The 26,658-nt window shown below is 39.9% G+C and overlaps 1 protein-coding gene across 11 annotated transcripts in view; it reads right to left on the bottom strand.

The window, feature by feature from the left end:
* Nucleotides 1-3,942: 3,942 nt before the first annotated feature.
* The window catches only part of HP1BP3 (heterochromatin protein 1 binding protein 3), a 39,702-nt gene continuing 16,986 nt past the window's right edge, over nucleotides 3,943-26,658 (bottom strand). For 8 of the 11 annotated variants that reach the window (XM_082353877.1, XM_082353876.1, XM_082353881.1 and 5 more), the window contains 5 exons: nucleotides 18,679-18,769; nucleotides 13,901-14,060; nucleotides 12,097-12,208; nucleotides 10,734-10,847; nucleotides 8,447-10,223 (listed from right to left, as the gene is read on the bottom strand). In XM_082353877.1, coding sequence (XP_082210003.1) covers nucleotides 9,929-10,223; nucleotides 10,734-10,847; nucleotides 12,097-12,208; nucleotides 13,901-14,060; nucleotides 18,679-18,769 — 772 coding nt within the window. In that variant the 3' untranslated portion in view covers nucleotides 8,447-9,928. Of the gene's footprint in view, nucleotides 6,157-8,446; nucleotides 10,224-10,733; nucleotides 10,848-12,096; nucleotides 12,209-13,900; nucleotides 14,154-18,678; nucleotides 18,770-26,658 lie in introns of those variants that run through there. The other 3 variants (XR_014234135.1, XR_014234136.1, XM_082353878.1) reach the window with 3 other exon arrangements.

The following is a 26,658-nucleotide window of genomic DNA, read 5'->3' as shown; positions in this document are numbered from 1 at the left end:
CTGAGATGGGGGGAAACTGGTGAGCAAATCCAGCCCAGGGTGTCAGCCACAGCTTGGAGATGGAGAGCGCTTTTGTTCCCAAAGGGCCCAGAACCTTGTAGGTGCCAAAAAATAAACAGCAAGCCCGATTCAGTCCGGCCTTCGGCGGGTATGACACCTGAATTCTGCAGAGGAAACACCAGCATTGCCACACGGCAGGAAAGCAGGGACACAGGGGCGGCACAGGCTGCACCCCCGCAGGTGGGCACCCTGACAGAGGTAGGCGGGCACAGCAGAGGTCTGCGGGCCTCAGGGGAGTTGGGAAGGAGGCACGTGTGAGCCATGCTGGCCTGCGGGGCATTGCTTTGTCTCCCCAGAGCACCTGGATGCCCTTCCAAGAGGCCGCAGCGAGGTGTAATGCTTCGAGGCTTGGTCCCAAATCTGGGCACTTCCTCTGACTAGGTGTGGGACCTTGGGCAAGCACCTGAATCACTTTAATCCTCCTGCGCCTCATCTGGAAGCGTTACTAACACCTGAATCATAGGGACGTGAGGGTTCCCACGAGTTAGCGTGGGCAAAGTGCTTGGCACAGTGCCTGACCCACGGTAAGTGAAGTGCTCAGTGGATATTAGCTGCTGTTAGACTTTGCTGTTTTTCTTGAGTTTCTTTTATACATTATTATTATTATTTTTCTTTTATACATTATTGAACGGCAAGTGTCTGTTGAGTTCGCATGCCAGGTGCTCTGGAAAACCCTTCACCGAGGCCATGGGACAACCCTGAGCCCATTGATGAGAAGGATCGATTGATTTACAACTTGGTCCTGCTTTCCGAAAATCCCAATTTATGAAACTCAGGGTACACAAAGGATGAAGGGTTAATTCTTACTAGCTTTCCTAAAAAGCATGTAAATTTTAAATAGAGGACTTGCCAATTACTAGACCACAGTCCCCATTTTGATACTCTTCAGAGAAAACAACACAAGCCACAGCAGAATTAACTACTGGCTCTAATGAGTTCCTGAGGCACACAATTCATCCTGATGCCTATAATTTTAAAAATAGCAACAGGAATTTGTTTCAGGTCAAAATGAAAAAAGACCAAGGAATTAAATTCAGATGGTGAAACCGTTAAAACCAGAGGGAGAATTTTGCCTTCTAAATCTTTCTCAGGAGAAAGGGACAGAGGGTGAAGTTCTGAGTGGCAGGCACTGTGCTAGATCCCCGAGACACAGAAATTTACAACAGAACATCACAAAAACCAGACCTGGGAAGATACATGTGTGGAAAATGTGACATTGACTCCTGACTTTGTGACCACCAAGGATCCTCTTCTTATTGGTCTTCACCAATACACTCACTCAGGAATATGATGTTTCAAAACCAAATGGATTTATACATTTGAAGTTCATTTCTTCATTTTTATTTGTGTACCAGAGTAATGTAACCGCCCGAGCTCAGGTTACCACACTCAGTGGACCTAATTCCACCAAAAGCACAGAAACTCTGAGCTTCTACCATGCATGTAGCCTTAGTAAATGTACAATAGATGTACAAGCTCCGAGGTTTGCACCAAGGGAAACAAACTTCAGTGGGAGTCAGCCGTCTCCTGGGTGAGCCAAGCTAGTTCCGCTCAGGGCTGCAGCATGAAACGGCCACCACCGCATCATTATCTGCCCCACATATCTCATCCTACATTCCTGACAGCTCTTGGGAGCCATCAGGTATAGAACCTCAACCACTGGATTAATGACTCACTTTTGCTGGAAGACCAGAGAAATCATCTCTATTAAGCAGGGGAAGGAATGACAAGGCAAGCTAGGGTGGTGGGGTCGTGATCCCTGAACAGGTGAGGGCGCATGGCCCTGTCATGGCATTTCCTGATGAGTCAGTGACAGTGACTAAACCATACAGGTGTGATCTTGCTATCACAATCTTCCCTTTTCACTAGAAACCCCAGAATCTGGTACTGGAGTTGCCAGCTGATGAATGTGAGTGGGAAGTAACATCACATCCTTTCCAAGCCCGTCTGCAACAAGAGGACTGAAACTGGAGCCAAGATGGTGAGCTTGGAACAGGCCTCAGCACAGCATCCCATACGCATCTGGCTTTTACAGCGCACGTTTCCATGTTTCCTCAGCAATACCTTCCCATGTTGGTAGCTACTTTCAACCTTGAGCACCATGCTTTCCTTCCCTCGGGTGTGTCCTAATGGCCATCCCTGCAACTTACCCTCCTCCCCCCAACATCTTACACACCCCCTCATGTAAGTGACCTAGAACAGATTTTTTTTTTTTTTTAATTCTAAGATATGTTATGGGCTGAATTGTGTCTTTTCTCCCCAAATTAATATGTTGGAGTCCTAACACCTAGTACCTCAGAGCATGACTATATTTAGAGATAGGGTCTGTAAAGAGGTAATTACATTAAAATGAGGTTATTAGGGTGGGCACTGATCCTATATGACTGGTATGCTTATAAGAGGAAATTTGGACACAGACACACACAGAAGGAAGATGACGTGCCTGCAGGGAGAAGACAGCCAACCACAAGCCAAGGAGAGAGGCAGGGAGCAGATCCTTCCCTCCGCCCTCGGAAGGCGCTAACCCTGCTGACACCTTGATCTTGGATTTCTAGACTCCAGAACTGAGAAAATAAATTGCTGTTGTTCAAGCGCCCTGGTCTGTGGTATTTTGTTATGGGCCAAGGAGACTAATACAGTGATTAAAGTAAGATTCCTTTTCATTCATTCACAAAGCAGACTAGACCACAACATTCTATGGCCAGATCCTCTCTCTTTCTGGTGTCTTCTGGGTGGCAGGAAGTGTGGAGGTTACAGGATCAGAGAAATGTTATCTAATCTAGTTCAACTCTCTCTCGTTTCCAGTTGAGAACCAGAAGGTTCTGTGGCTTGCCTGAAGTTGCAGTCTTAGTTCCAAAGGGGTACAGAATGCAGGCACCTCCACCCACCCTCTCAGTCACGGTTAGGGCAGTGCTTCCAGTGGTTTTGGAGAAGAGGGAACGGGCACTCCCTGGGTATCACCTGGTAGAGCCTCAGTGCCGCCGCTGCTTTATTTCTAGGAAATCTTGTTTTATCTTAGTGACTATTGTGGACTTTGTACTTCCTTCTACTTCTTTTGATATTAACATAAAGCACTGCCCCCATACTTTGGAATAAAACGAGTGCCCCAGAAATAGGTATTTAATCTTGTTGCTACCTGTACCCCATTTGAGAAGCAGGGGAACAAGGAATAGTTCCTAGTACTTTTCCAACTGAAAAGTACAGGTTTAAAGAGGACCCCTCCCCAGATACACTCATTAGAGGCTTTGTTGTCAGACAGGAGTCTAGGGATGCATTTCAGAAAGTAAAGAAAGGCAGGTAATATCAAATACTATCCAAAATAACGTCTATGTTGAAAACATAAGCTGGTAGTAATATTTAACGGAGATTTTAAAAAGATTGCACATCGAGTAGCTGCAGTTTCTCTGCAGCCCCGCTCTTCATCCACAGCCAGCTAAGGCCCCAGGTTTGGCCCAGGTGGCAGCCGATGGCTACCTAGGCCTCTGGTGACCCCAGCCTAGAAGGAACTCACTTCTCTCGTCCACCTGGCTGCTCTTCTCTCCTGCTCCCTGGCATCTGTAACTCAAAGCTGTATATGTTTCTTTTTTCCTGCTCATCTTTTAACAAGTAAGCTCCTAGTGGTTTAAATATCTGCTAACTGGAAAAAAAAAATTCTGTTAACCACTGCCAATTCATCTATGGTCTGTCCCTCTTGTAACTTGTTGCCAGACATCTTCCTACCTGAGCTCTCAGTGTATAAACCCGCTAAGGAAGGTGGGGCAGCAAGGTGATTGGTCGAGTCTGCCACGCCTTGGTTTACGTCTAACTCCACCACTTACTACATGTTTAATTGGGGGGAAATTAGCAAAATTTGCTTCTGAAAATTGGGGATAATTTCACATACTTTTTAAAAAATAAATTTATTTATCTATTTTTATTTTTGGCTGCATTGGGTCTTCGTGCAGGCTTTCTCTAGTTGCGGCAAGCTGGGGCTACTCTTCGTTGCGGTGAGCGGGCTTCTCATTGCGGTGGCTTCTCTTGTTGTGGAGCACGGGCTCTAGGCGCATGGGCTTCAGTAGTTGTGGCACGCGGGCTCAGGAGTTGTAGCTCGCGGGCTCTAGAGCGCAGGCTCAGTAGTTGTGGTGCATGGGCTTAGCTGCTCCGTGGCATGTGGGATCTTCCCGGACCAGGGCTCGAACCCTGTGTCCCCTGCATTGGCAGGCGGATTCTTAACCTCTGCACCACCAGGGAAGTCCAATATCACATACTTTTGAGAATATATTTGTGACGATTTGAGATAGTGTGATTAAAGTGCCTAACAACAGGAAACTACAATGAATGGTAGTTGAAACAACAAAACCGAATTCTTGTGAAATTGGATGTTCTGTCTCATTTAAAAAGTCTTTCCTAAAATTTTAAAATGCCTTAGTAACCTTAGTGAACATGGTTCAGTCTTTCTTTGATACTTGATCATCTCACATTGCCTTTGGATGGCTATTCTAAAAAAACCCCAAGAACTGTGGATTTGAACCCCTTTATTTTACAGATGAGGAAATCAAGGCACAGGGAGATTGTCTTAGCCAAGGTCACATAGCTGGTAAGTGATACAGCCCCCAAAGACCACTGTGCAAGACCACAGCTAAATATGTTATTAGTATGCTGGGCTGAGTCATATACTCTAACCAGGGGTCAATCCCAATTTGGAATTAGTGAAAATGTCTTATTCTACATACCAGCGAATTTAAGTTACAACGTAAGGATTTAGGTTTGACATGAGAAGAATTTCATCAGAGTAAAAGTTCTTAAACAGTAAAATGGACGAGCAAGGATGTTGTGCAACTCTGGGTTTTAGGAAAAGGAATTATCTGTTGGAATTGGGCAAACAAAGCAGACAGAGATGGTAGGAGAGACCGGATGACTAAGGTTTCTTTCAGAATCAAGGGCAAGGATTTCTAATATTCCAGTTCATGATTACTAAGCCGGTATTATTACAAAAAATTCAGTTGTCAGACAATCCCCATTCTGGAATTTCTCTTGGTAGGCCTCATGGAATGCAAGTTTACAGTCTATAAAGGGTAAGAGCACTGCTCACTTAGCAACACAAAAGTTCTGATAGAAGCTGTGACCCCTGGAGGGAAAGTGCTCACAACTATCAGCATCCTGTGAACTCAAAGAATTTGCCTGGAATAAGTAAATTGTGAGGAAACCATAAAGTGTCCCACGGCTAGGATTTGAGAGTGATCAAGTGCCTGCATAGTGTCCTAAAAGAAAAACAAACAAAAGACTACCTTAGGGCAGCCTAGCTAACATTTTCCAGTAATCCAAGATCTAATTTTAATAGTTCTTACCAAACTTCTTAAGACAAAAGTCACACTGACTCCTAATTAGCAAATTTAATAATTTAATCTCATTTCCAAATCCTCTGCACTCTTAAATCCTTTCTTTTCCATGAATAGAACATAGCGTCATTGTGCTGTAAGATAAAGGGAGAATTCAGAAGCTTGAAAAATTGTCAAGGGGAGACAATGGAGCAGAGCAGCTAGAGATGGCTCTGCATTCAGAGTGCCTGGGTTTAATTCTGTCTTTGCCACCTACTGTGTCCTGAGGCAAGTTTCTCAGCCTCACTCTGTGCCTGAGTTTTCCCTTCTGTAAAATGGGAATAATAAACAATGACCATTTCATAGGGTTGCTAGGGTTAAACAAGGTTGATATATGTACAGAGCCTGTCACATAAAAAAAATTCATTTAGTGTTAGCTATTATTGTCACTATTATTATTTAAATAATAAGTCAAAATAATAACTACGCTTTGTCAAACATATTCAAGGCCCCCTAGAGAAAGAACTCTCCTCTAATAAAGATTTAAAAGCAAATGGTGTAAATTCTACATTTACATACAATATCAAGAGTTGCAGTGTGTGTGTGTGTGTGTGTCTGTGTGTGTGTGTCTGAGCTGAGGGCATGTGGGATCTTAGTTCCCAGACCAGGGATCGAACCTGCGCCCTTGTAGTGGAAACGCGGAGTCTTAACGACTGGACCGCCAGGGAAGTCCCACGAGTTGCAATTTTTTGAGGAAAACAGCTTGGGAAGGTACCTTTAGAAATCTCCTTTGACATACCTGTTGTTGACAAAACAAATTAGAAGCAGTTAAAACTAAGCTAATAGATTTAAATAAAGGTAGAAAATTACTCCAACAGAAAAAAAAAGCCTTCAAAGTTAAGAATCTTGTGGAAATGACAGAATACAGTAATAAAGATGGTAGAGATTAGTTTCTTAAAAAAGGAAAACTCAATGCAGCTGAGGGATGCCGTTTAGCATCTCTCCTGGCTTCCAAGCACGTGTTCATCAAGGAGTTCCTAAGCCAAGAGCTTCAACAGTTCTAGCTCTTCAGCTTCAGCTCTGCAGAACTGAGTGACCATCTGTTCTACCACAAAAATGCAAAAGCAACTCTACACGCTGGAAAGTAATGTCGTCAGAACCTCTGACTGACAGGGGGAAACAGTTTAATAATGGTCTTTATCCAATTAAGAATAGAATTTCTCTTCATGGATAAGATTAGAACTTTTGCTTAACCCAAAGAATTGTGATTTATCAGGTTCCAAAGATGAGAAACTTCAATTATAATCCTAAATTTTTGGATTAAGGTTTCTTTTAATTGGCTAAGTACAGCAGTTCACGTGTAAGGCCGGCTTAACCTCTTTCTCCTGACAGATCAGGATGGCAAGGGTATCTCGGCCTGAGCAAGAATAACTTCTTAGGTTCTTTAAAGTAGGTATAAGGGGACTTCCCTGGTGGCACAGTGGTTAAGAACCTGCCTGCCAATGCAGGGGACAAGGGTTCGATCCCTGGTCCGGGAAGATCCCACATGCTGCGGAGCAACTAAGCCTGTGCACCACAACTACTGAGCCTGTGCTCTAGAGCCCGTGAGCCACAACTACTGAGCCCACATGCCACAGCTACTGAAGCCCGTGCGCCTAGAGCCCGTGCTCCGCAACGAGAAGCCACTGCAGTGAGAAGCCCGCGCAACACAATGAAGAGTAGCCCCTGCTCACCACAACTAGAGAAAGCCCGTGCACAGCGACGAAGACCCAAAGCAGCCAAAAATAAATTAAAAAAAAAAAAATTAAAAAATAAAGTAGGTGTAAGGATAGGTTAGCAAGCCTATCCTGGGGCTGACAAAATTTTATAGAAGAGCAACGATGGAAAAAACATCAAAGGTATTGGTATATTACCTAGCTCTTGTTTCCAAGTAATTTTCCTGTTATAGGCAATAGACATGACTGGACCAGGCCTCCTGTAGTTAAATCTGTGTGGATGGTTAGGATAGATTTCTACCTGTGTTGAATGCTTTTGTCACGTTACTAAGGAGACTCCACCCTTCCTGCAATGGTATATCATTTGAGCTTTAAGAAGCCAACAATCTCTCTCCCAGCACTTTGTGAGATTCATTTATCAAAGGCAGTTTGTAGGTGGTTTAAGGACATATGAAACACTGTAGCTGAGTTCACTAAAAGCCACTAACAGAGAGTACTGAAGCCACTGATCCACACGAAGAATTGCTGGGTTATCTCTTGGGTTTGCTGTTTTCCTTTATGTAACATGGAAGTAAAAACTGTGTTCTGCTCCTTGAGAATGGCTGGAAGGGAAAAAACCCAAACAACTTTTTGTGTCAACGTCAGGAAGGTGCATGTCTTTGACAGCTGGGGATTTTCCCTGGAAGAGTGCAATGGCCCTCTTGTCTTTTCCCATGCTGAAAGCAAGGACAGTTTTGTCCTTACCTGAATTCTGTGAATTTAACAGAGTGTCAGGGTAGGAAGGGACCTTAAATGATCTAAGTGTCTCACTCTATGGTAGAGTACCTGATATACAACACAGCCACCAGGTGACTGTTCAGGCCTTCTTTTTAAAATAAAACAGTATCATAAAACACAGAAACCAACCAAAATCCTGCCACTTTTGATTCCATAAGAGTATTCTTAGCACAGGTTCCTAACAACTGTACTATTAAGAATTACTACCTGCTAAATAGCATAACAGAAATTTAGAATTACTTTCTAGAATTAGGTCTCTAGGGTTTATCAACTCTTTTGCAGTGCTGTATTTTTCTAGTCCAAGGACATATGTAGACATTAAACATGAAAAACTGGAATTTATGATCTTGAAAACAAGGACCTTAATACAAAATGATTTTTAAAAATCTCTTATGCATTAAATAATCAGGTTCAATGTAGTTAGAAACATTTACCATCCATATAAAAATTCAAAAAGCAAATAAACTGGAGCTTGTATTTAAACAGAAAATGGATGGTGGCTAGTGCAAGGAGTGGAAAAGACTCAAAGTAAGTGTAACACTTATGGCTACTTCAGAGGATATACTGGAAACTTTTAAATGTAAGCTACAGTTCAGCAGCTTTTAAAATTTCATGTTTATTCATATTTTTCAAAATATATGTACATAAAAAAAGGAAGATTTACAACAGGAAAGATTGCCTTACATGCAACACAAATTCCAATAAACTCATGATGGGATCACACGTGATTATGGATCTAATTCAAGCCAATCTTCTCAAGTCCAATTCCCAGCCACACTTTAGGCTGCAGATGGGATCCCAGGAGACAATGCAAATGGAATGAATTAAACAAACATCTTTCGCCTCTGGCAGCACTCAAGGGGCCAGAAGATGTACACCAAAAAGTTTAAGACAATTAAAATGTCAAGTGCCACAGGGAAGATAAATGATAACCAGAAATCAATATTTCTTAGAAAGCTAGTGCTATTTAACACAACTTCACAATACTAAAACAAATACAAATAAGAAAGGGTTAGGTAGTCGGCCTTCATTTGTTTTTTCTTTTCTCTTTTTAAATAACTCAAAAAGGAAGCCACTTGCTTGTTATCAAAAGTGCTATGGAAAGAAAGAAGGGGAAAAAACCCACAGTTTATTTTAGCAAATTGTATGTTTTTCCACTTAACATTTCTACATTAGCAATGGTGTAACTCTCCAATAAAAAAGGCAAAGAGGAAGTGACAACTCATGCTCCAAATATTAAAAAATATATTTAAATATTTGATCAAGAAGATTTTATATGTTTTGATTTTTGGTAACACAGGTGACACCAGAAATCACAAATTCAGTATGTTCCTGTATTTCCCCTTCAGTCAAAAACCAAGTGGTGGAGAGATCTTGTGCTTGCTATTGAGGGAATGCAATGCCCAGGGGCCAATGAAAAATACCTAGAAATTGATCAATGTGAAAAGTGGCCCAAAGGAGTCGTGCATCTTCAGAATTGAATGAGATCATAATGTTTTTGGCCTATTCCCAAAGCTAAGACATCTCTGTGTTTATAGTTGGAGAGAAAGTGGAGTGGTTTTATAAATAAGATTAGTTATTATAGCTATAACTGAAGTCTCCAGGCAGGAGGCTTCATGATTCAGCCAGTGCTATACTGCCTCCTTTTCACTTCCAGCACCTGACTAGCATCCCATTCTTGATGCTTTCTAACAAATATAAAAATCTTCGCAACTGTTTAGATAAAACTGGAAGAAAAAAAAAAAAAAAAAAAAAGCCAAAGCTGACCATAAAAAAAGAAAGAGGATTGGGGTTGGGGGAGAAAAAAGGACAAGTATAGATTATACAGTTCAGGGAAGTCCAGAATTATCGCAGAAATTAAAATGACTGGGAGGGAGGGTGCGGGGGGAGGGGCAGGCACCAAGAAGAGCACCTAAAGCTAACAAATGGCTAAACTGGTTTATTTATATTCCCTCCCCATAACGTTCATAGGGGAGGAAAAAAATGTAATTTTAAAAGCATCAAACTAAAACAAATGCACACTGACCTTAGAAAATAAGATTTTGAGTTTCATCATGATACCCTTTTTTCGTATAAAATTTACTTTTTTGCTTTGAAAGATTTCTTCATGGTGGATTTGCCCTTGCCAGGCAATTTCACTTCCTTTCTCACACTGGCTGCAGGCTTCTTTGAAGAGCTACCACTAGGTTTTTTGATGACTGGGGGTGAGGGTCTGGCTTTCTTGGCAGGAGTTTTGGCCTTAGGAGGGGCTTTCTTGGGCAGGGGCCTAGCTTTCCCTCGCTGGGCAGCTGGGACTTTAGGTGCAGGCTTGGACCCTCTCTGCTTCATGGATGCAGCCTTCCCTGGCGACTTGGCTGGGGTTTTCTTCTGCAACCTGTGAGAACCAAAGAGCAAAGGCAATTACTTAGTACTTGAGAGATTCACTTCACCAGGATGACCAGATACTTTGCCAAAAAAGAAACAGCACAGGTAGAAGTCACCTAGGCTAAGAAGAGGAATGTGGGTTGTTACTTTTTACTTAAAGGCTTTACTAAAATTGTATAAAAACTCAACCAATTCCTGAAGTCTACACATAATTCCATGTTTTTCCTAGAAAAATATGGAATACTTTTTCTTCAAATAACCAAACTATGGATATACATACACACACACACACACACACACACACACACACACACACACACACACACACAGGTTTGACCAAAGAGTAATTACATATTCACAGTGTTTCACAAGTTTAGAGCCTCTAAATGCTCAAGAACAAGACAAATTCAAATGATACACAAAGAATCTGAGAAGGATCCTGAACTGTTCAAACACTTTCCACAGCCTCTCCTAGTGCCGTCATTTTCAGCTCTGAGAAGCGTTTTCCACACGTCCCCACCTTCTCTTAGGTGGTGGCTCTTCATCCTCAGAGTCCTCCTCTGATGACTCATCTTCATCTTCATCCTCATCTTTAGAATCATCTGGCTCTTTCTTTGGAAACAGAACTCCTGGGCTAGTAAGAAAAAAAAAAGGTAAAGAGAAGTCCCATCAGGACAAGGAAAAGAATGTGAACCTAGATATGCTCTTCCCTGGACATGACCCACTTCCTCCCACCCTCCCCAATTATGTCAAGTTAGGTTACAAATGTCAGGTACAATTTAACCTATTTTGAACAAACATATGAAGTTATGACAAATCTATAAAAGTCCCAGACCATACCTCATTCCCTTCCTCTCTCCATTTAATAAAACTGATACTTCCATCATTTATTTAGTAAACAATTATTTAAGCGCCTGACATGTGTTTGGCACTGTTATCAGCCATTGAATATATAGCAGTGAATGGTCTATACAGCGGTGAACAGCCTACACAGCAGTATATATTTTTTGCCTTTATGATACTGGCAAAAGACCTCAAAAGTGTCATAAAGCCTGAATCTCTTCAAAGTTTTTGAGAAATTCAGCAAGGATATTCTAAATTTTCTTTGTCCTTAATGGTAGAAAACTTGATCCCACTGATTAATAAGTCCTTAAATAATAACACTGTACGTGTATGATTTTAAGAATATTTAAACATTTGAAAAACTCAAATAATATACATTCAATCAAGTAACACTTATGTTTATGCACAAAGAACCATATAAGAAAGCTACACTATACTGCTGAAATAGGTTTTAGTGGTACATGTCATGGCACTTTATTAGACATGAAAGTATAAGAAGGCGAAAGCACGGGTACACAGAAAAATGCTTGGTCCATAGGAGGTGCTCAATACATTTTTTTGGTTAAATGAATAAATAAGATATGTATAAGAGACAAGTTTTCAAATAAATAGCCTTGTCTCTATAGTATGAAGAGGCAGACTAGGATTCTTAGAAGTAGCCAATGCTCTCCCTACTTGGTGCTGGACCATTAAAACATATATAATCCTCTAATAATCTTCCTGTCATTACCATGTACTTTATTCTTTATTAGAAGGAATGAACATCTAAATGACTGGCCAAGGATCTCAAAGAATTCAACGCTTGATTTCAGGAACATGTGCCTAACAATAAGTTCCAGCAGGATAGCCCCAATCCCCCTGTTCTTATATGAAAACCTTCAGCTCTAAAACAATACTGCCTTAAGTAGTCTTTATTTTCAAGTATATTCAGTTCAGTATAACAATAATAAGGGCAAAATAAGTTAAGCCAAACCTTTAATCTGGAGTCAGATTTTAAATTTGCAATGACCACTACTTCACATTATGGGCTAGGTGCTTACCTGGGGTAATAGGGAAAACAGAGCTGGAAGGTGCCACTGAATCCTTTACCAGAGATCTGTTCCATCCACCCATTCTTTTCGCATCTCTGTAGGGTTTTCTTCAGCAAATGCACTGAACAATAAATTCAAAAATGAAGAAAGTACTTATTTATTCAGATTTGATAATTCCCTCAACCACAATCAGTTATACCTCAATTTATTGTCCTGACATGTGCTAAGTGAATCCCTTGTGGTCACAGGGATTTTTAACTAATTCACTAAATTATTATTAAGTGTCCATAAATTTGGAAAGAGTTAATTGTAACGGGAAGAGACTTTACAGACCACTGTGTCAAATTCCTCATTGCACAAAAGTGGAATAGTAGCCAAGGGTGGGTAATGCCTTACCCTACAGTCGCACATAAATGGTTAATAGCCAACTTAAAACTCAATCTCTCATTTCTATTCATTCGAACATCTATTGAGTGCCTATAAGTACTGATAAGCATTTAGAAGGATATCTATAAAGAGAAAACCAATTTCTCAAGAATCAGCAAATAGTAAAAAAACAGTATCATGGCTCCTAAAGGCCTCACCAGTTCTCATCTTTCATATAAAAACACTTAAAAATACATTTTATAGTGATTCAGTGTCCAAATAAATAGCTGCCACAATTATTAGTGACACTGAAAAGGTTAATAACCAAATCCATCTTCTCTTATAACACGTGGTCAAAAGAGAAAACCACAGAATAATCTACAGGGTCAATATGCACAATTAAACACAGTACATATCTAAAGTAAGGAAAGAGAAAAAACAGCCATACAGGGGCTTCCCTGGTGCCGCAGTGGTTAAGAATCCACCTGCCAATGCAGGGGACACAGGTTTGAGTCCTGGTCCGGGAAGATCCCACATGCCACGGAGCAGCTAAGCCCGTGCACCACAACTACTGAGCCTGCGCTCTAGAGTCCGCGAGCCACAACTACTGAGCGTGCACGCCACAACTACTGAAGCCTGCGTGCTTAGAGCCCGTGCTCCGCAACGAGAGAAGCCACCGCAATGAGAAGCCCACGCACCGCAATCATGAGTAGACCCTGCTCGCTGCAACTAGAGAAAGCCTGCGTGCAGCAACGAAGACCCAATGCAGCCAAAAATAAATAAATAAATAAATAAATTTATTTAAAAAAAAAAGACTTCAAAATTAGCTTCTCATTTAAAACAATATATTCTAGTATGCATTTTCTGTTACTTAATTTTCATATTCCTCACCCTACACCATTGTGCCTACTCTCATAGTTCACTGAGAAAATATACACTCTCACTAATCTATATGTGATAATGCTGCTAAGGCAAGGTTTCTAATCTCAAATCACCACCTGAAAGGGTAAATATACTTTACTGAAAAAAAGTATTTTCTGTTTAAGGCTTAAGTCAATAAGAAATAACCTAAGTGGTAAGTATTTTAAAACAATGGCTTGGTTTCAGGGTGATATTAGATGTTCTGGTAAACATTCAGAAGTCGGTGAAAAGATACTATACTTGAGAGGTGTTTCGAACCTAGAAATTTGTCTCTATTATAATAAAAATAAATATCAGAAAAATCTTTATAGCAAAGTAAAATCAAATTCTGATCCTCAGCAGACACTGTAAATCAAGGATAAGTCTTGATTATTTTTTTGTAAATAATAAATAAGTTTGTAAAGTTGTTCCCTCTTGGTTTTCAGTCAGTAGTTAGTGCTTTATCATTAACAGCATGATCTCTAGGGATCCTTTCACAAGACAATCCCCTGGATCCCCGTTAAATGTGCTCAACTCTGAGTCTTACTTTGATAGTTAGAATTGGTCCCTGGGTGGTTCTCCAGGACATACTTCTTCAGAGCAGTGGTGGAGCAGGTCTTCGGCTCATTCATGGCAGCAATCGCAGACAAGATTGCATATTCCATCAGGCTTCCACCAAGCAGGGGTTTCTCCCCTGATTTCTTCAGCTGTTTTCCAAGGAGGAAGAGAAAAGCATCAAGACAACACTCTCCCAAAGCAGGTCAAGACAAGACTCCTCTGCACCAGGTGGGTCGGAGTTCCTGCATTAGCACAGATATGTTTTACAATAAATTGTCAGGTTAGGGACTTTCTCTTCCCACTCTTCAGGTATTCAACCTAACTGAGGAGTCCCAACCCTCCTAGGGATATTTCCTCCTTCTATCCACCCCTCCATCCAACTGAAGATAGCAAAAGCCAACCTAACCCAAAGAGAGTGACAGCTCTACTCCAATAAGAAGGTTAACTTGTTATGACCACAATAAATTAACACTTTTGAGAATACTTCCTTTTTTCTGAATCTGAAAAATGGAGTATTTATAAAAATAATAAATAGCCTTTTTAATCCTGTAAGGAAAACAGCAAAGGAAAAGTTTGATAAATATTTAGGGTATCATACAAAAGAAAATTATATAGCATACTTCAAGGACAAAAGGCTGGGGAACAAAGGTTAGCACCAATAAGCCAAAAGGTTAAAGGACAAACTGAGGTATGGTCTACAATACTGACTCTCAAAAGAAAGGTCCACAAACCCCCTGGGGTTCCTGAGATCCCTTCAGAGGATCTGCAAGGTTAAAACTATTTTCATAATACTAAGATGTGATTTGCTTTTTTCACTGTGATGACATTTGCACTAATGGTGGAAAAACAATGATGGGTAAAACCGCTGCTACCTTACTACAAATCAAGGTGGAGGCACAGAAATGTACCAGTAGTTACTGCATTCTTTACTGCTATACGCTTATGGTTAAAAGAAAAAAAAAAACAAAAAAACCCAGTTTCACTTAGGAATGTCCTTGATATAAAAATGATTTTATTAAATCTCAACTCCAATGCATGTCTTTTTGATACTTTGATGGGGCAAAGTGGGAAGAATTTATAAAGCATGTCAGCTGCATCTGGAGGGATGGTGGTAGTCTCAAGGAAAAGCACCTAGTGATTGAGTTGTGAGCTGAATTAGCTGCATTTTTCATGGAATATCCTTTTTATTTGAAGGAACAATTAACAGATAAACTATGGTTAATCAGACTTGGGTATCTGGTAGACATTTTCTTGAAAATGAATTAAGTGAGCCCGTCATATCAAGGAAAACAACTAAGAGTATTTGTTGCCAATGATAAGTTCAACTTTTCAAGAGAAAATTTAGATTGTGGAAAACTTGTATCTACCATCATGAGCACAATAATTTCCCAATACTTAAACTGCATAATTCAATGAACTACTATTCTTCAAATGACCAAGTGATAAAATCATGGTTAAAAGATACACTCAAAGTTCAAGACAGAGCAAAGGATTTTAAGGTAAGAGTACAAGGAGTTCACTGATACGGTTTCAGGTTCCACATGGCACCTTTAACGTATTTTAATACCACAAAATCAATTAATGTAATATCATATTAACAGAATAAAGGACAAAAGCCATATGATCATCTCAAGAGTTTTAGAAAAAGCATTTGACAAATCCAACGGCCCTTCGTAATAAACTTCCAACAAACTAGTAACAGAAGAGAACTTTCTCAATCTGATAATAGGCATCTATGAAAAACCCACAGCTTTAATGGTGAAAGAATGAATGTTTTCCCTTTAAGATGGGTAAAAAGACAAAGACATCTACTCTCATCACTGTACTGGAGGTTCTATCCAGTGCAATCAGGCATGGAGGACAAAAAAAAAAAAAAAGACATCCAGACTGGAAAGGAAGAAGTAAAATGGTCTATTTGCAGATGACATTATCCTGTATGTAGAAAATCCTAGGGAATCCACCCCAAAATCCCAAGGAACCCACAAAAAAACTCTAGAACTGGGCTTCCTTGGTGGCACAGTGGTTAAGAATCTGCCTGCTAATGCAGGGGACATGGGTTCGAGCCCTGGTCCAGGAGGATCCCACATGCTGCGAAGCAACTAAGCCCATGCACCACAACTACTGAAGCTCGTGTGCCTAGAGCCCGTGCTCCACAATAAGAGAAGCCACCCCAATGAGAAGCCCGTGCACCACAATGAGGAGTAGCCCCCGCTCACCATAACTAGAGAAAGCCCGCATGCAACGAAGACCCAAAGCAGTCAAAAATAAAATAAAAGTTAAAAAAAAAATTTATAGAAAAAAACACTCTAGAGCTAGTAAATGAGTTCAGCAAGTCGCAGGATACAAGATCAAAAGACAAACCAACTGTGTATTTCTATAGGCTAGCAATGAGCAATCTGAAAATGAAAATAAGAAAATTCCATTCACAATAGCATGGAAAAAGAGTAAAATATTTAGGAATAAATTTAACAAAAGAAATATAAGACCTGTACACTGAAAACTACAAAACACTGCTGAGAGAAGTTAAAGATCTAAATAAATGAAGAGACAGTGAATGTCCATGGATTGGAAGACTCAACATTGTAAAGACAGTGATTCTTCCCAAATTGATCTATAGGTTCAATGCAATCTCTACCAAAATCCTAGCTGGATTTTTTGTGAAACCTGACAAGTGAATCCTAAAATTCATATGGAAATGCACAAGATCCAGAATAGTCAAAATAATTTTGAAAAAGTTGAGGACTTATATTTCCCAACTTCAAAACTTACTACAAAGCTACAGTCATCAAGACAGCATGATCGTGGCATGAGGATTCACATACAGATCAATGGAACAGAACTGAATCCAGAAATAAACCCTTACACTCATGGTCAATTAAGTTTTGATAAAGGTACCAAGGCAATTCAGTGAGGAAGGGACAGTCTTTTCAATAAATGGTTTTGCGACAATTGGATGTCCACGTGCAAAAACACGAATTTATAACCCCTACCTCACACCATAAACAAAACTTAACTCAAAATGGATCACAGACCTAAACGTAAGAGCTAAAGCCATAAAACTCTTAAAAGAAAAATAGGAGTAAATCTTCCTGATCTTAAGCTGGACAATAATTTATTAGATATGTCACCAATAATACAAGCAATTAAAAAAAATGATAAACTGGACTTCATCAAAATTAAACACTTGTGCTTCAAAAGGCACCATTAAGAAAGTGAAAGCATGGGTTTAGGAGAAAATATTTGCAAACTGTGTATCTGATGAGGAACTTGTATCTAGTTATATAACTCATAACTCAATAATAAGATAAATAGCTCAATTTTAAAAATAGACCAAGGATTTGAATAGACATTTACCAAAGAAGATAAATAAATGTCCATTAAGCATATGAAAAAATGGTCAACATCAGTAGTCTTAGGGGAATGCCAACCAAAACCATGAGACACCACTTTGTATTCACAAGTATGGCTATAATTTAAAAAAGACAATACATGGGTTGGCAAAGATAAGGAGAAACTGGAACCCTTATACATACATTGCTGGTGGGAATGCAAAATGATGCAGCCACTTTGGCAGTTTCTTAAAACAAATTTACCATATAGTCCAGGCAGTCCACACTCCTACTTATATACCCGAGGGAAATAAAAATGTATATCCACACAAAGGTTTGGACATAAATGTTCATAGGCAACATTAACCATAATAGCTAAAAAGTGGAAATAACTCAACTTGTGAATGGATAAACAAAGTGTGTCAGATCCATACAGTGGAATACTATTTGGCAATAAAAGGAATGAAAGTACTGATTCATGCTGCAACATGGATAAACCTAAAAAAATATGATGCTAAGTGAAGGATGTCAGACACAAAAGACCACATAATGTATGATTTTACCTACATGAAATATGTAAAAAGGCAAATCTATACAGAGAAAAAATAGATCAACAGGTTGGATGGGGATGGGAACAGGGAGTGATGCAAACAGGCCCAAGAGATCTTTTTTGGGTGATGGAAATGCTCTAAAATTGGACGGTGGTGATGGTTATATGACACTGTAAATTTACTAAAAATCACTGAATTATACATTGTAACATAAAATGATTGTATCTTATGGTGTATAAATCATACTTCAATAAAGCTATTACAAAAAACTATCATTTGTTGAGTTTTGGTATACTATCAAAGAACAGTATCAACCTCTATCTGAAAATTATCTTAAAATACTCCACATTTATCTAACTGTACTCCTGTGTGAGCTGGATTTTCTTCACAGATGTAACCCAAAATATATTAAAACAGATACCAGCTGTCTTCTATTAAGCTAGACAGTAAAGCTTTTGTAAAAATGTGATAGATAGTAATCCTCTTCTCATTAAAATTTTTTTTATTTTGGGAAATACAGGGTTTTTTTTGGTCGTGCCACGTGGCATATGCAGAATCTTAGTTCCCTGACCAGGGATCAAACCCGTATCCCCTGCATTGGGAGCAGAGAGCCTTAACCACTGGACCTCCAGGAAAGTCCTATGGGAAATATAATTTTCATAAAAAGTGTTATTTATGTTAAATGCAATGGGTTTATTATTTTTTAAATGAATTAATATTTAAAATTTTCCTCAGTTGTAATTTCAAATATGGTAAATATTGATATGCATAACCCACATAAACAAAAGCTCTTGGGGCCCTCAATACATTTTTGGAGTATAAGGAGGTCCTGAAACCACAACTTTTGAGAACTACTTCTCTACAACCAAGCCTTTTTAGCCTCTAACCTGGAATGTCCCAGAAGCACCTTTGCCAGTTATTTGTTCTAACTGGCCTCTCTCTACTGCTCTCTGCAGAGCATTCTTCAACAGCTGAGGCCTGCAGAGAAAACATAAAATAACAATAAATATATTAATGAAGGTAAGATTTGAAAAAAACAGAACCAGGGTTATTCTAAAGAACTGAAGTTCTGATTCCTATTAGATGTGTAGTACTTTGTTAAAACAGTAAAGTAATAAATTGTTGGCACCCTTAATAAGTGGTATTTCTTTTTTCTTCAAGCAAAGAAGCTAAGTCATTACCTGTACATACAGAACCATGAACCATACAGAACCAATTTCCAACTTGCCAGGGCACTCCAAAAGCCTCTTTTTTACCATCAGACTATAATAGCAACCAAACTTTGTAATCAAGCAAAGAATGGATATCTTTAAAGTCCCATCTAATTCTGATATTCTCTGCGGCAAAATTCCTGATTTTAAAAAAAAATTATTTATTTATTTTTGGCTGTGTTGGGTCTTTGTTTCTGTGCGAAGGCTTTCTCTAGTTGCGGTGAGCGGGGGCCACTCTTCATCGCGGTGCGCGGGCCTCTCACTATCGCGGCCTCTCTTGTTGCGGAGCACAGGCTCCAGACGCGCAGGCTCAGTAGTTGTGGCTCACGGGCCTAGTTGCTCCGCGGCACGTGGGATCTTCCCAGACCAGGGCTTGAACCCGTGTCCCCTGCAGTAGCAGGCAGATTCTCAACCACTGTGCCACCAGGGAAGCCCCTGATTTTTTAAAAGTATATACACATTAACAAAAAATGGAGTTGTTTTTTACAAACCAGTATCTAAAGTCAGCCTAATAAAACACAATTCCCTGAGAAAGAAAATAGGTTGTTTTTAACATAGTATCTCTGCCTTAAGAGGGTTGTATTAAAAAAAGCAAAAACAAAAACAAAAAACTAGGTCATCAAAACCAAATGGCAGGCAAGAAGAAATTGAGTATCATTAAAAACATAAGAACAGGAATTCCCCGGTGGTCCAGTGGTAAAGAATTCGCCTTCCAATGCAGGGGATGCAGGTTTGATCCCTGGTCCGGGAACTAAGATCCCACATGCCACAACTAAGGCCGGGTGCCACAACTACTGAGCTCATGCGCCTCAATCAGACAGCCCGCGTGCCGCAAACTACAGAGTCCACACGCTCTGGAGCCTGCGCGCCACGCTAGAGAGAGAAAACCTGCACATCACAACTAGAGAGAAGCCCGCGTGCCGCAACCAAGGCCTGACGCAGCCAAAAAAATAAAAGTAAGTAAAATAAAATATTAAAACAAAAACAAAATAGAAACACATAAGAACAAAGTGTTGAGGCAAAAGCTGCTCTGTCAAGGAGCAATGGCCTGAATGGTGGGTGAAGAATCTCAGGTGCAGGGAGAAATCAATCAAGTTGACTTAGGGCTTAAAGGGGTCTGTGGTATGGAACAAGACAAAATGGAAAGCTATACACCCAGGCCAACGACAGGACATCTGAAGAAAGGGTTAATCGTAACCCAAAAGTTAAGAGATGTGTTTTGCCACACCTCCCCAGAATTACTAGAATAGCACCCAAGGAGCAGAAAATCATGAGACTTCTTTGAAACTGATTACTTGATAAGTTAAGTTGAAAAGATTAACAACTTGGCAGCCCACTGAGGGGCAGAACGATGAGGGCCAAACTATTACCACTTGAGGTGCTTTATCGAGCTTTGATACTTTTGTTTGGAGAAGAAATTTTAAATCTTTTCTCTAACCACTCAGCATTAGAGCCTGAGCTGACACTAGAGTTATTAATTACATTATCCACATGTCTGGGGCGGAAGGGTGAAGGGGATCCCCTGTTCTAACAGGGTGCTAAAGACCAGAAACCATGCTATCAAATCTTGTACATCCTGACACTCCAAATGAAGAAACTCCCTCTCCGCCAAATCACAATCCAAGTATGTCTAAGCCAGTGCTATTCCATTCAGGACAAATATGATTTATGCCATAACCCAAAACACACTCAAAGTCATTCACCCCACAAGTATTTACTCAGTATTTATTATGGTTATGCAGGAATAAACACTTAGATCTAGTCACTAAACTCAAGGAATTTAAGAGATGATGAATAAATAATAATTAGGGTAGAGAATGATAAGGTTCAGTGTTGAAGCACGTGCATAGAGCTTTGGGAACACAATTGAAGGAATCATTTAAGTGTCAAACAATTTTACTATTGGTTGCTCTGTAAGTTAGATTCCAATGGAGGATCATAGAGCTTAAGTTAACCACTGAAACCCTAGTCTCTTATTTATTTACAGCTGTGTTGGGTCTTCGTTTCTGTGCGAGGGCTTTCTCTAGTTGCGGCAAGTGGGGGCCACTCTTCATCGCGGTGCGCGGGCCTCTCACTATCGCGGCCTCTCTTGTTGCGGAGCACGGGCTCCAGATGCGCAGGCTCAGTAATTGTGGCTCACGGGCCTAGTTGCTCCGCGGCATGTGGGATCTTCCCAGACAGGGCTCGAACCCGTGTCCCCTGCACTGGCAGGCAGATTCTCAACCACTGCGCCACCAGGGAAGCCCTGAAACCCTAGTCTCTTGTATCAAATTAAACAACTAATCTGAGAAGAATCTTTTTTTTTTTTTTGGCCGTGCTGCGATGCTTGCGGGATCCTAGTTCCTCGACCAGGGATTGAACCCAGGCCCTTGGCAGTGAAAGCTCGGAGTCTTAACCACTGGACCGCCAGGGAATTCCCTGAGAAGAATCTTCTTAACCAAGGTTCAAATGCTTCAGGAATGAGTTATCAGTTAAATCGGTTCCCTTAATATTTTTGTTTTCTCAGCAATACCAATCATTACTTTAGCATACACCTTTATCCTGGGCCTTTAGAAATCTCAGTTCTATCACTCACTCCTACCTTCAGGTAAAACCACACTTACCAAGTGCTTCAAAGCTTCTCAGATTGACCCTTTCTCTCTCATCACTGTTATAACCTTAGTACAAGCCACCATAGTCTCCCTTCTGGGCACTATGCTACTGTTTTCATAGTGCACACCACTATTAGGTCAATAAGCCTATAAAGGCCTCCTTTAATGTGTTACTCAGTTGATCAGGTGTCAGGTCTTAATGCTTCCACCCAGCTTCAAAGCTTTCCATGGCCTGGTGCCAGCCCTTGTTAGTCTAGATCCAGTCAGACACAGGCTTCTTTCCACTCCCCAAAAAGAATGCTAACTCCTGCCTCTGAAATTTTCTCATGAAGCTCCTTTAAGATGCCTTCTCCACTCTATCATCCCATCTAAATTCTACACATTCTCTAGACCCATCTCAATGGGATGGGACCCGACTGGATCCTCATCTTGACTGGACGGAGCCCAATCAATCCCCATCTTTTTAACTCACTGCTAAATCCCAGGCACAACTCCTCTTTCTAAAAAATTCTAGTCTGTATCACACCATTTTGTACTTATGATAGTGCTAAGTGCTGCTGTAAATGTTTTACACGTGTGGAATAAACAAGAGAATACAACAACCCCAAGAAATAGGTACTACTATTGCCCATACTTTACTGAAGGGGAAAAGTTAAGTGACAGAAAAATTAAGTCATTTCTCCCAGGTCACATAGCCAGGCCGTGGAAGAACCAGGTTATAAACGTGAGCAGTCTGATTCCAGATTTTGCATTTTTACTTACTATGCTAGGTAGGCCTGCACTTTCCAATATAAGACAGCCCTGGACAGTGGAAAAAGCAAGAGGTTATAATAGAAAAATGAAATAAAGTTCTGCTTTCACCAGTGAATAGCCAGGTAACCCAGGGTAAGATTTCTGTCTGCAAAATTGAGGTAGGAATACCTATTTTTAAGTCTATTTTGAGAATTACAGAAAACAATGCAAACTAAAATGTTTTTAAAAGCCCTATACAAATTTATTTTATACAAATTTGTTTATTATAACAAATTTATAACAAATTTTTATATTTATTGTAACAAGTTTTTCTTTTTAAAAATAAGATGAATAGACCAGTTTAATTAGAAAGCAGGGAATAGTGAGTGACTGTTGGTGGCTGTGTTTTTCAACTGTGGAGAAAGTTAGTCTGCACTGAGAGATAAAAACGAAAGCAATGCACAAAGCGAATGGAAGGTAAGGGAGGGAGGGGTTCTGAGTGGCAGGAATCTAAGAGTTAATTACATCAATCTGTTAGCAACGCATGGACAGAATTAAGAAGATCAAAAGACTCTTGAAATTAAAGAGTTTAAACTGTTAAGAAATTAAGGGATGTCCAAAGAAATTAATATGTTTAGAGGAAAGTATAGGGGGTAAAACTGAATCTTGGGCTATGCTCATACTTTGGTATGCACAGAAAGAGAAAAATCAAAGAGAATATGAAGAAGTTATACCATACACAAGGATTAGATATTAAAATTTGATTTCTAATGTCATATGACAGAATTACCTCTGAGAGCACCTTCTTAGAGGCCAACCCAAAGCCTATATAAAGCCAACATACCCCATTTTTCTCTAGGGTTGAAAAAAACATTGTTAACAAATAAAGGAGGTGACTTGCATGTTATATAAAAAGTCTTTAAACATTAGAATCATATTTAGTATGGTGTGATGCTCATACCATGAGAACTACATTGGAATTGAGACTGACTAATAATACTAACATTAGATGAGTTCTTATTACGTGCCAGGCACTGTTTTTTATTTATTTATTTATTTGGCTGTGCCGGGTCTTAGTTGTGGCACGTGGGATTTTTGTTGTGGCATGCAGGATCTTTTTTTTTTTTAAGTTGCGGCATGTGGACTCTTAGCTGCAGCAGCATTCGGGATCTAGTTCCCTGACCAGGGATCGAGTTCCGGCCCCCTGCATTGGGAGCGCAGTCTTCACTATTGGACCACCAGGGAAGTCTCAGGCACTGTTCTAAGTGCTTAACACATACTAAGGTTCCTAACAACTCTATGACTTATACACTGTTTATCAATGAGGAAACCAAGACACAAAGAGATTAACTTATTCAGGGATATAAAGCTAGAAATGACAAGACTCAGGATTTAAACATAAGGGTCTGGTTCCAAAGTCTGTGCTCTTTACCACAATGCTCTATAGCCTCCAGTGGATGGTAGCAGAAATTCATGTCTCATCTCATATGTGCCAGGGCAAAAGTTCCTGGAGTGAAATGGCCAGGTGAAGTGCCCATATTAGTTCACTCATTCAACTAATATTTATTGAGCATGTACTGTGTGTTAGGCTTGGGAAAAACAGAAGTGAACAATATAAAAATCTGCCATTTTAATGGGGTAAACAGGTAATTTAAAAAAAGGCAAATAAAATACATAGTATGTTAGAACATGATGAGTGCTATGGAGAAAAATAAGGCAGAGAAATAGAATTCTGCACGCTGGGAGAGGAGGGAAAGGTTGCAAATGTAAGTTAAATGGTCCTATCAACCAAATGCAATGAGTGGACCATGTCTGGATATTGACTTGAAAAAACCAACTGTGAAAAGTCATTTTGGAGACAAATGAGGACATCTGAACATGGCCTGGGTACTGGATAATGTTAAGGAATTATTAATTTAGTTAGGAATTAGGTTAGTATGATGGTTATGTTCTCTCTACATTTATGTGTATGTTTGAAAATTTCCAAAATAAAATGTTAAAAAATAGTACGGTAATCAAGGCAGGCATGTGGTGATGATATGAGAGTAAAAACTTAAAGGAAGTAAAAGAGTGAGCAAGGTGGGTTATGGGGGAAAACCACCCAGGCAAAGGGAACAGCCAAGTGTGAAGTCTCTGAGGCCAGTAAGGGAGAGAAGAGTAGTAGCAGATTAGGCTGGAGATGCAATGGAAGTATAGTGTCTTGTAGGCCATTTTAAAGACTGTAGCTTTAAACTTTTTGACTGTGAGGTGGTTGGGAAGCCACTGGGAGGTCTGAGTAGCAAGGTGGTATGGTCTAACTTACATTTTAAGTCTCACTCTCACTGCTATGTTAAGAACAGACTGAAAGGGAGGGAGCATGGGAGAAGCAGGAGATTACTGCTCTAATACATGTGAGAGATGATGGTGGCTTCGAAAAGAGTGAAAATAGTGAAGGTAATGAAAAGAGGTCCGTTTATGAATATATTTTAAAGACAAAGTAATTTTTTATAGATTACATTTAGGTGTGAGATAAAGAGACCAGGACAAACCCAAGGTTTTTGGCTTCAGCAACTGAAAAGATGTTATTGCCACTAACTGAGATGGAGGAGGTATGGGAAGTGCAGGGCCTTTCTGGTGGGGCGGCAGAGATGGGGCAGGAGGGGCGGGGCAAGGGTGGGGTGGGGATCAAGAGTTTTAGGAGTGTAGTTTTGAACATGTGAAATTAGCCACACAAGCGGTGATGTCAAATAGGTGTCTGTATATATAAATGTGGAGTTAGAAGGGAAGTGTGGGCCAGATTTATATACCTGTATACTAATCTTGTAGAGGTGCTATTTAAAGCTTTGAGAATGGAAAGAATTACCATTCATTCAAAGTGAATGTGGACAGAAAAGACAAGGGGCCTAAGGTCTAACCACAGGGCACTCGTACATTAAGGAGTCAGGAGATGGGAAATCAGGAATCCTTAGGAGGCTGAGGAAGAATGGGTGGGTAGTGAAGCTGGAGGTAAATCAGAAAGGTGTGGTGTTCTGAAAGGCAAGTGAAGAAAGTGTTTCAAGCAGGTGGGAGCCATCAACTGTGTCAAATGCTGGTAGAAAGACCAGCAAGTAAGTCAAGGACTATGAACTGACTATTGTAATTTGCAATGTGGAGGCCCTCAGTGACACTGACAGGAAGAAATACTTCAGGTAAAATGGTGGGGGTAAAGTGTGACAAAAGTGGGTTTAAGAGAAAGTAGGAGGAGAGAAATTATAGACAGCAAGTACAGACAGACAACTCATATTTTAAAACTGTACTTTTCTTGTTCTTTTGGTCAGTCAAGCGTTAAGTAGGCTAAACTTTCACGTTAAATGTATGCATGGCAGGACTCCACTACAGTCAGTGGTAGAGAAAATCAAAGTAAAGGAAAAAAGAGCTTCAAAGAAAGAAGTTACTATTTAATAAGGTAATAAGAAAAGGTCTTCAGGTTCATCATCATCTATGGGCTGACAACCCACCTATTTTCGGGCAAATTTTGTTTCAACATAAAATGACAACAGGACATGTTTCCAAAGACATAGAGCAAAGTTACACTGCAATCACCAGCATGTCTCATGTAAGTAAAGTAGAACCGTAAGGAAAGAAAAAAGCTGGGGGAGGATACAGTCTCTAGTCACCAAAAACAGAGTAACAGGAGATAAGACTGAAATGTATTTCCATCTTTAAATGCGCCAAACAACGCGTATTGGACCAAAAGTTATATCTGTGGCTCATAATCAGGGTATAAGAAGCATGAAAAAATCAGGATATTAATTTCAAATTTTCTGCTTCTATGATTCCCCTTTCTTTGGCACTTGCACTTTCACTAACTGGCCACTCTGAAGACCACTAAGTGCTCTTCTGAAAATGTGGCTTCTGGGCTGAAACCCCTGCAATTCTAACTGTATGCCTCAGTAATCCAAAGTAAATACCAGTACTAAACTATATCAGGACAATGTGCATCCAATACAGAAATCGTCTGTAGAAAGGACTCTGGATTAAACCCAATTTCCCAGAAGTCAATATAACAAAGATGTTACACAAACACATTCAAAACACAAACTCTGTGAATTACAAATTTAGACAATGTGTCTGCATGAATCCACAAGCAAATGTGACAGTCTAATCAGTCTAGATGCTTTTAAGTGGCAATTATTTTACAAATAAATTACTATCAAAATTCTCTCAGAATTTTACATTAAATGTTTAAATGATGAAAATATTATGCTATTTCTATGTAGAAGTGCTACAGAAGCCTGAATTCTCCTATGTTCTCAGTTATACCTCTAAATAAAAAATAATGAGCCACCAACCACCTCATTCCCTATTAGGATGG

Source organism: Balaenoptera borealis (genome assembly GCF_965194805.1).
Source record: "Balaenoptera borealis genome assembly, chromosome: 1".
NCBI classification, from domain to species: Eukaryota; Metazoa; Chordata; class Mammalia; order Artiodactyla; family Balaenopteridae; genus Balaenoptera; species Balaenoptera borealis.
This window is presented reverse-complemented; position numbering and strand designations above follow the sequence as displayed.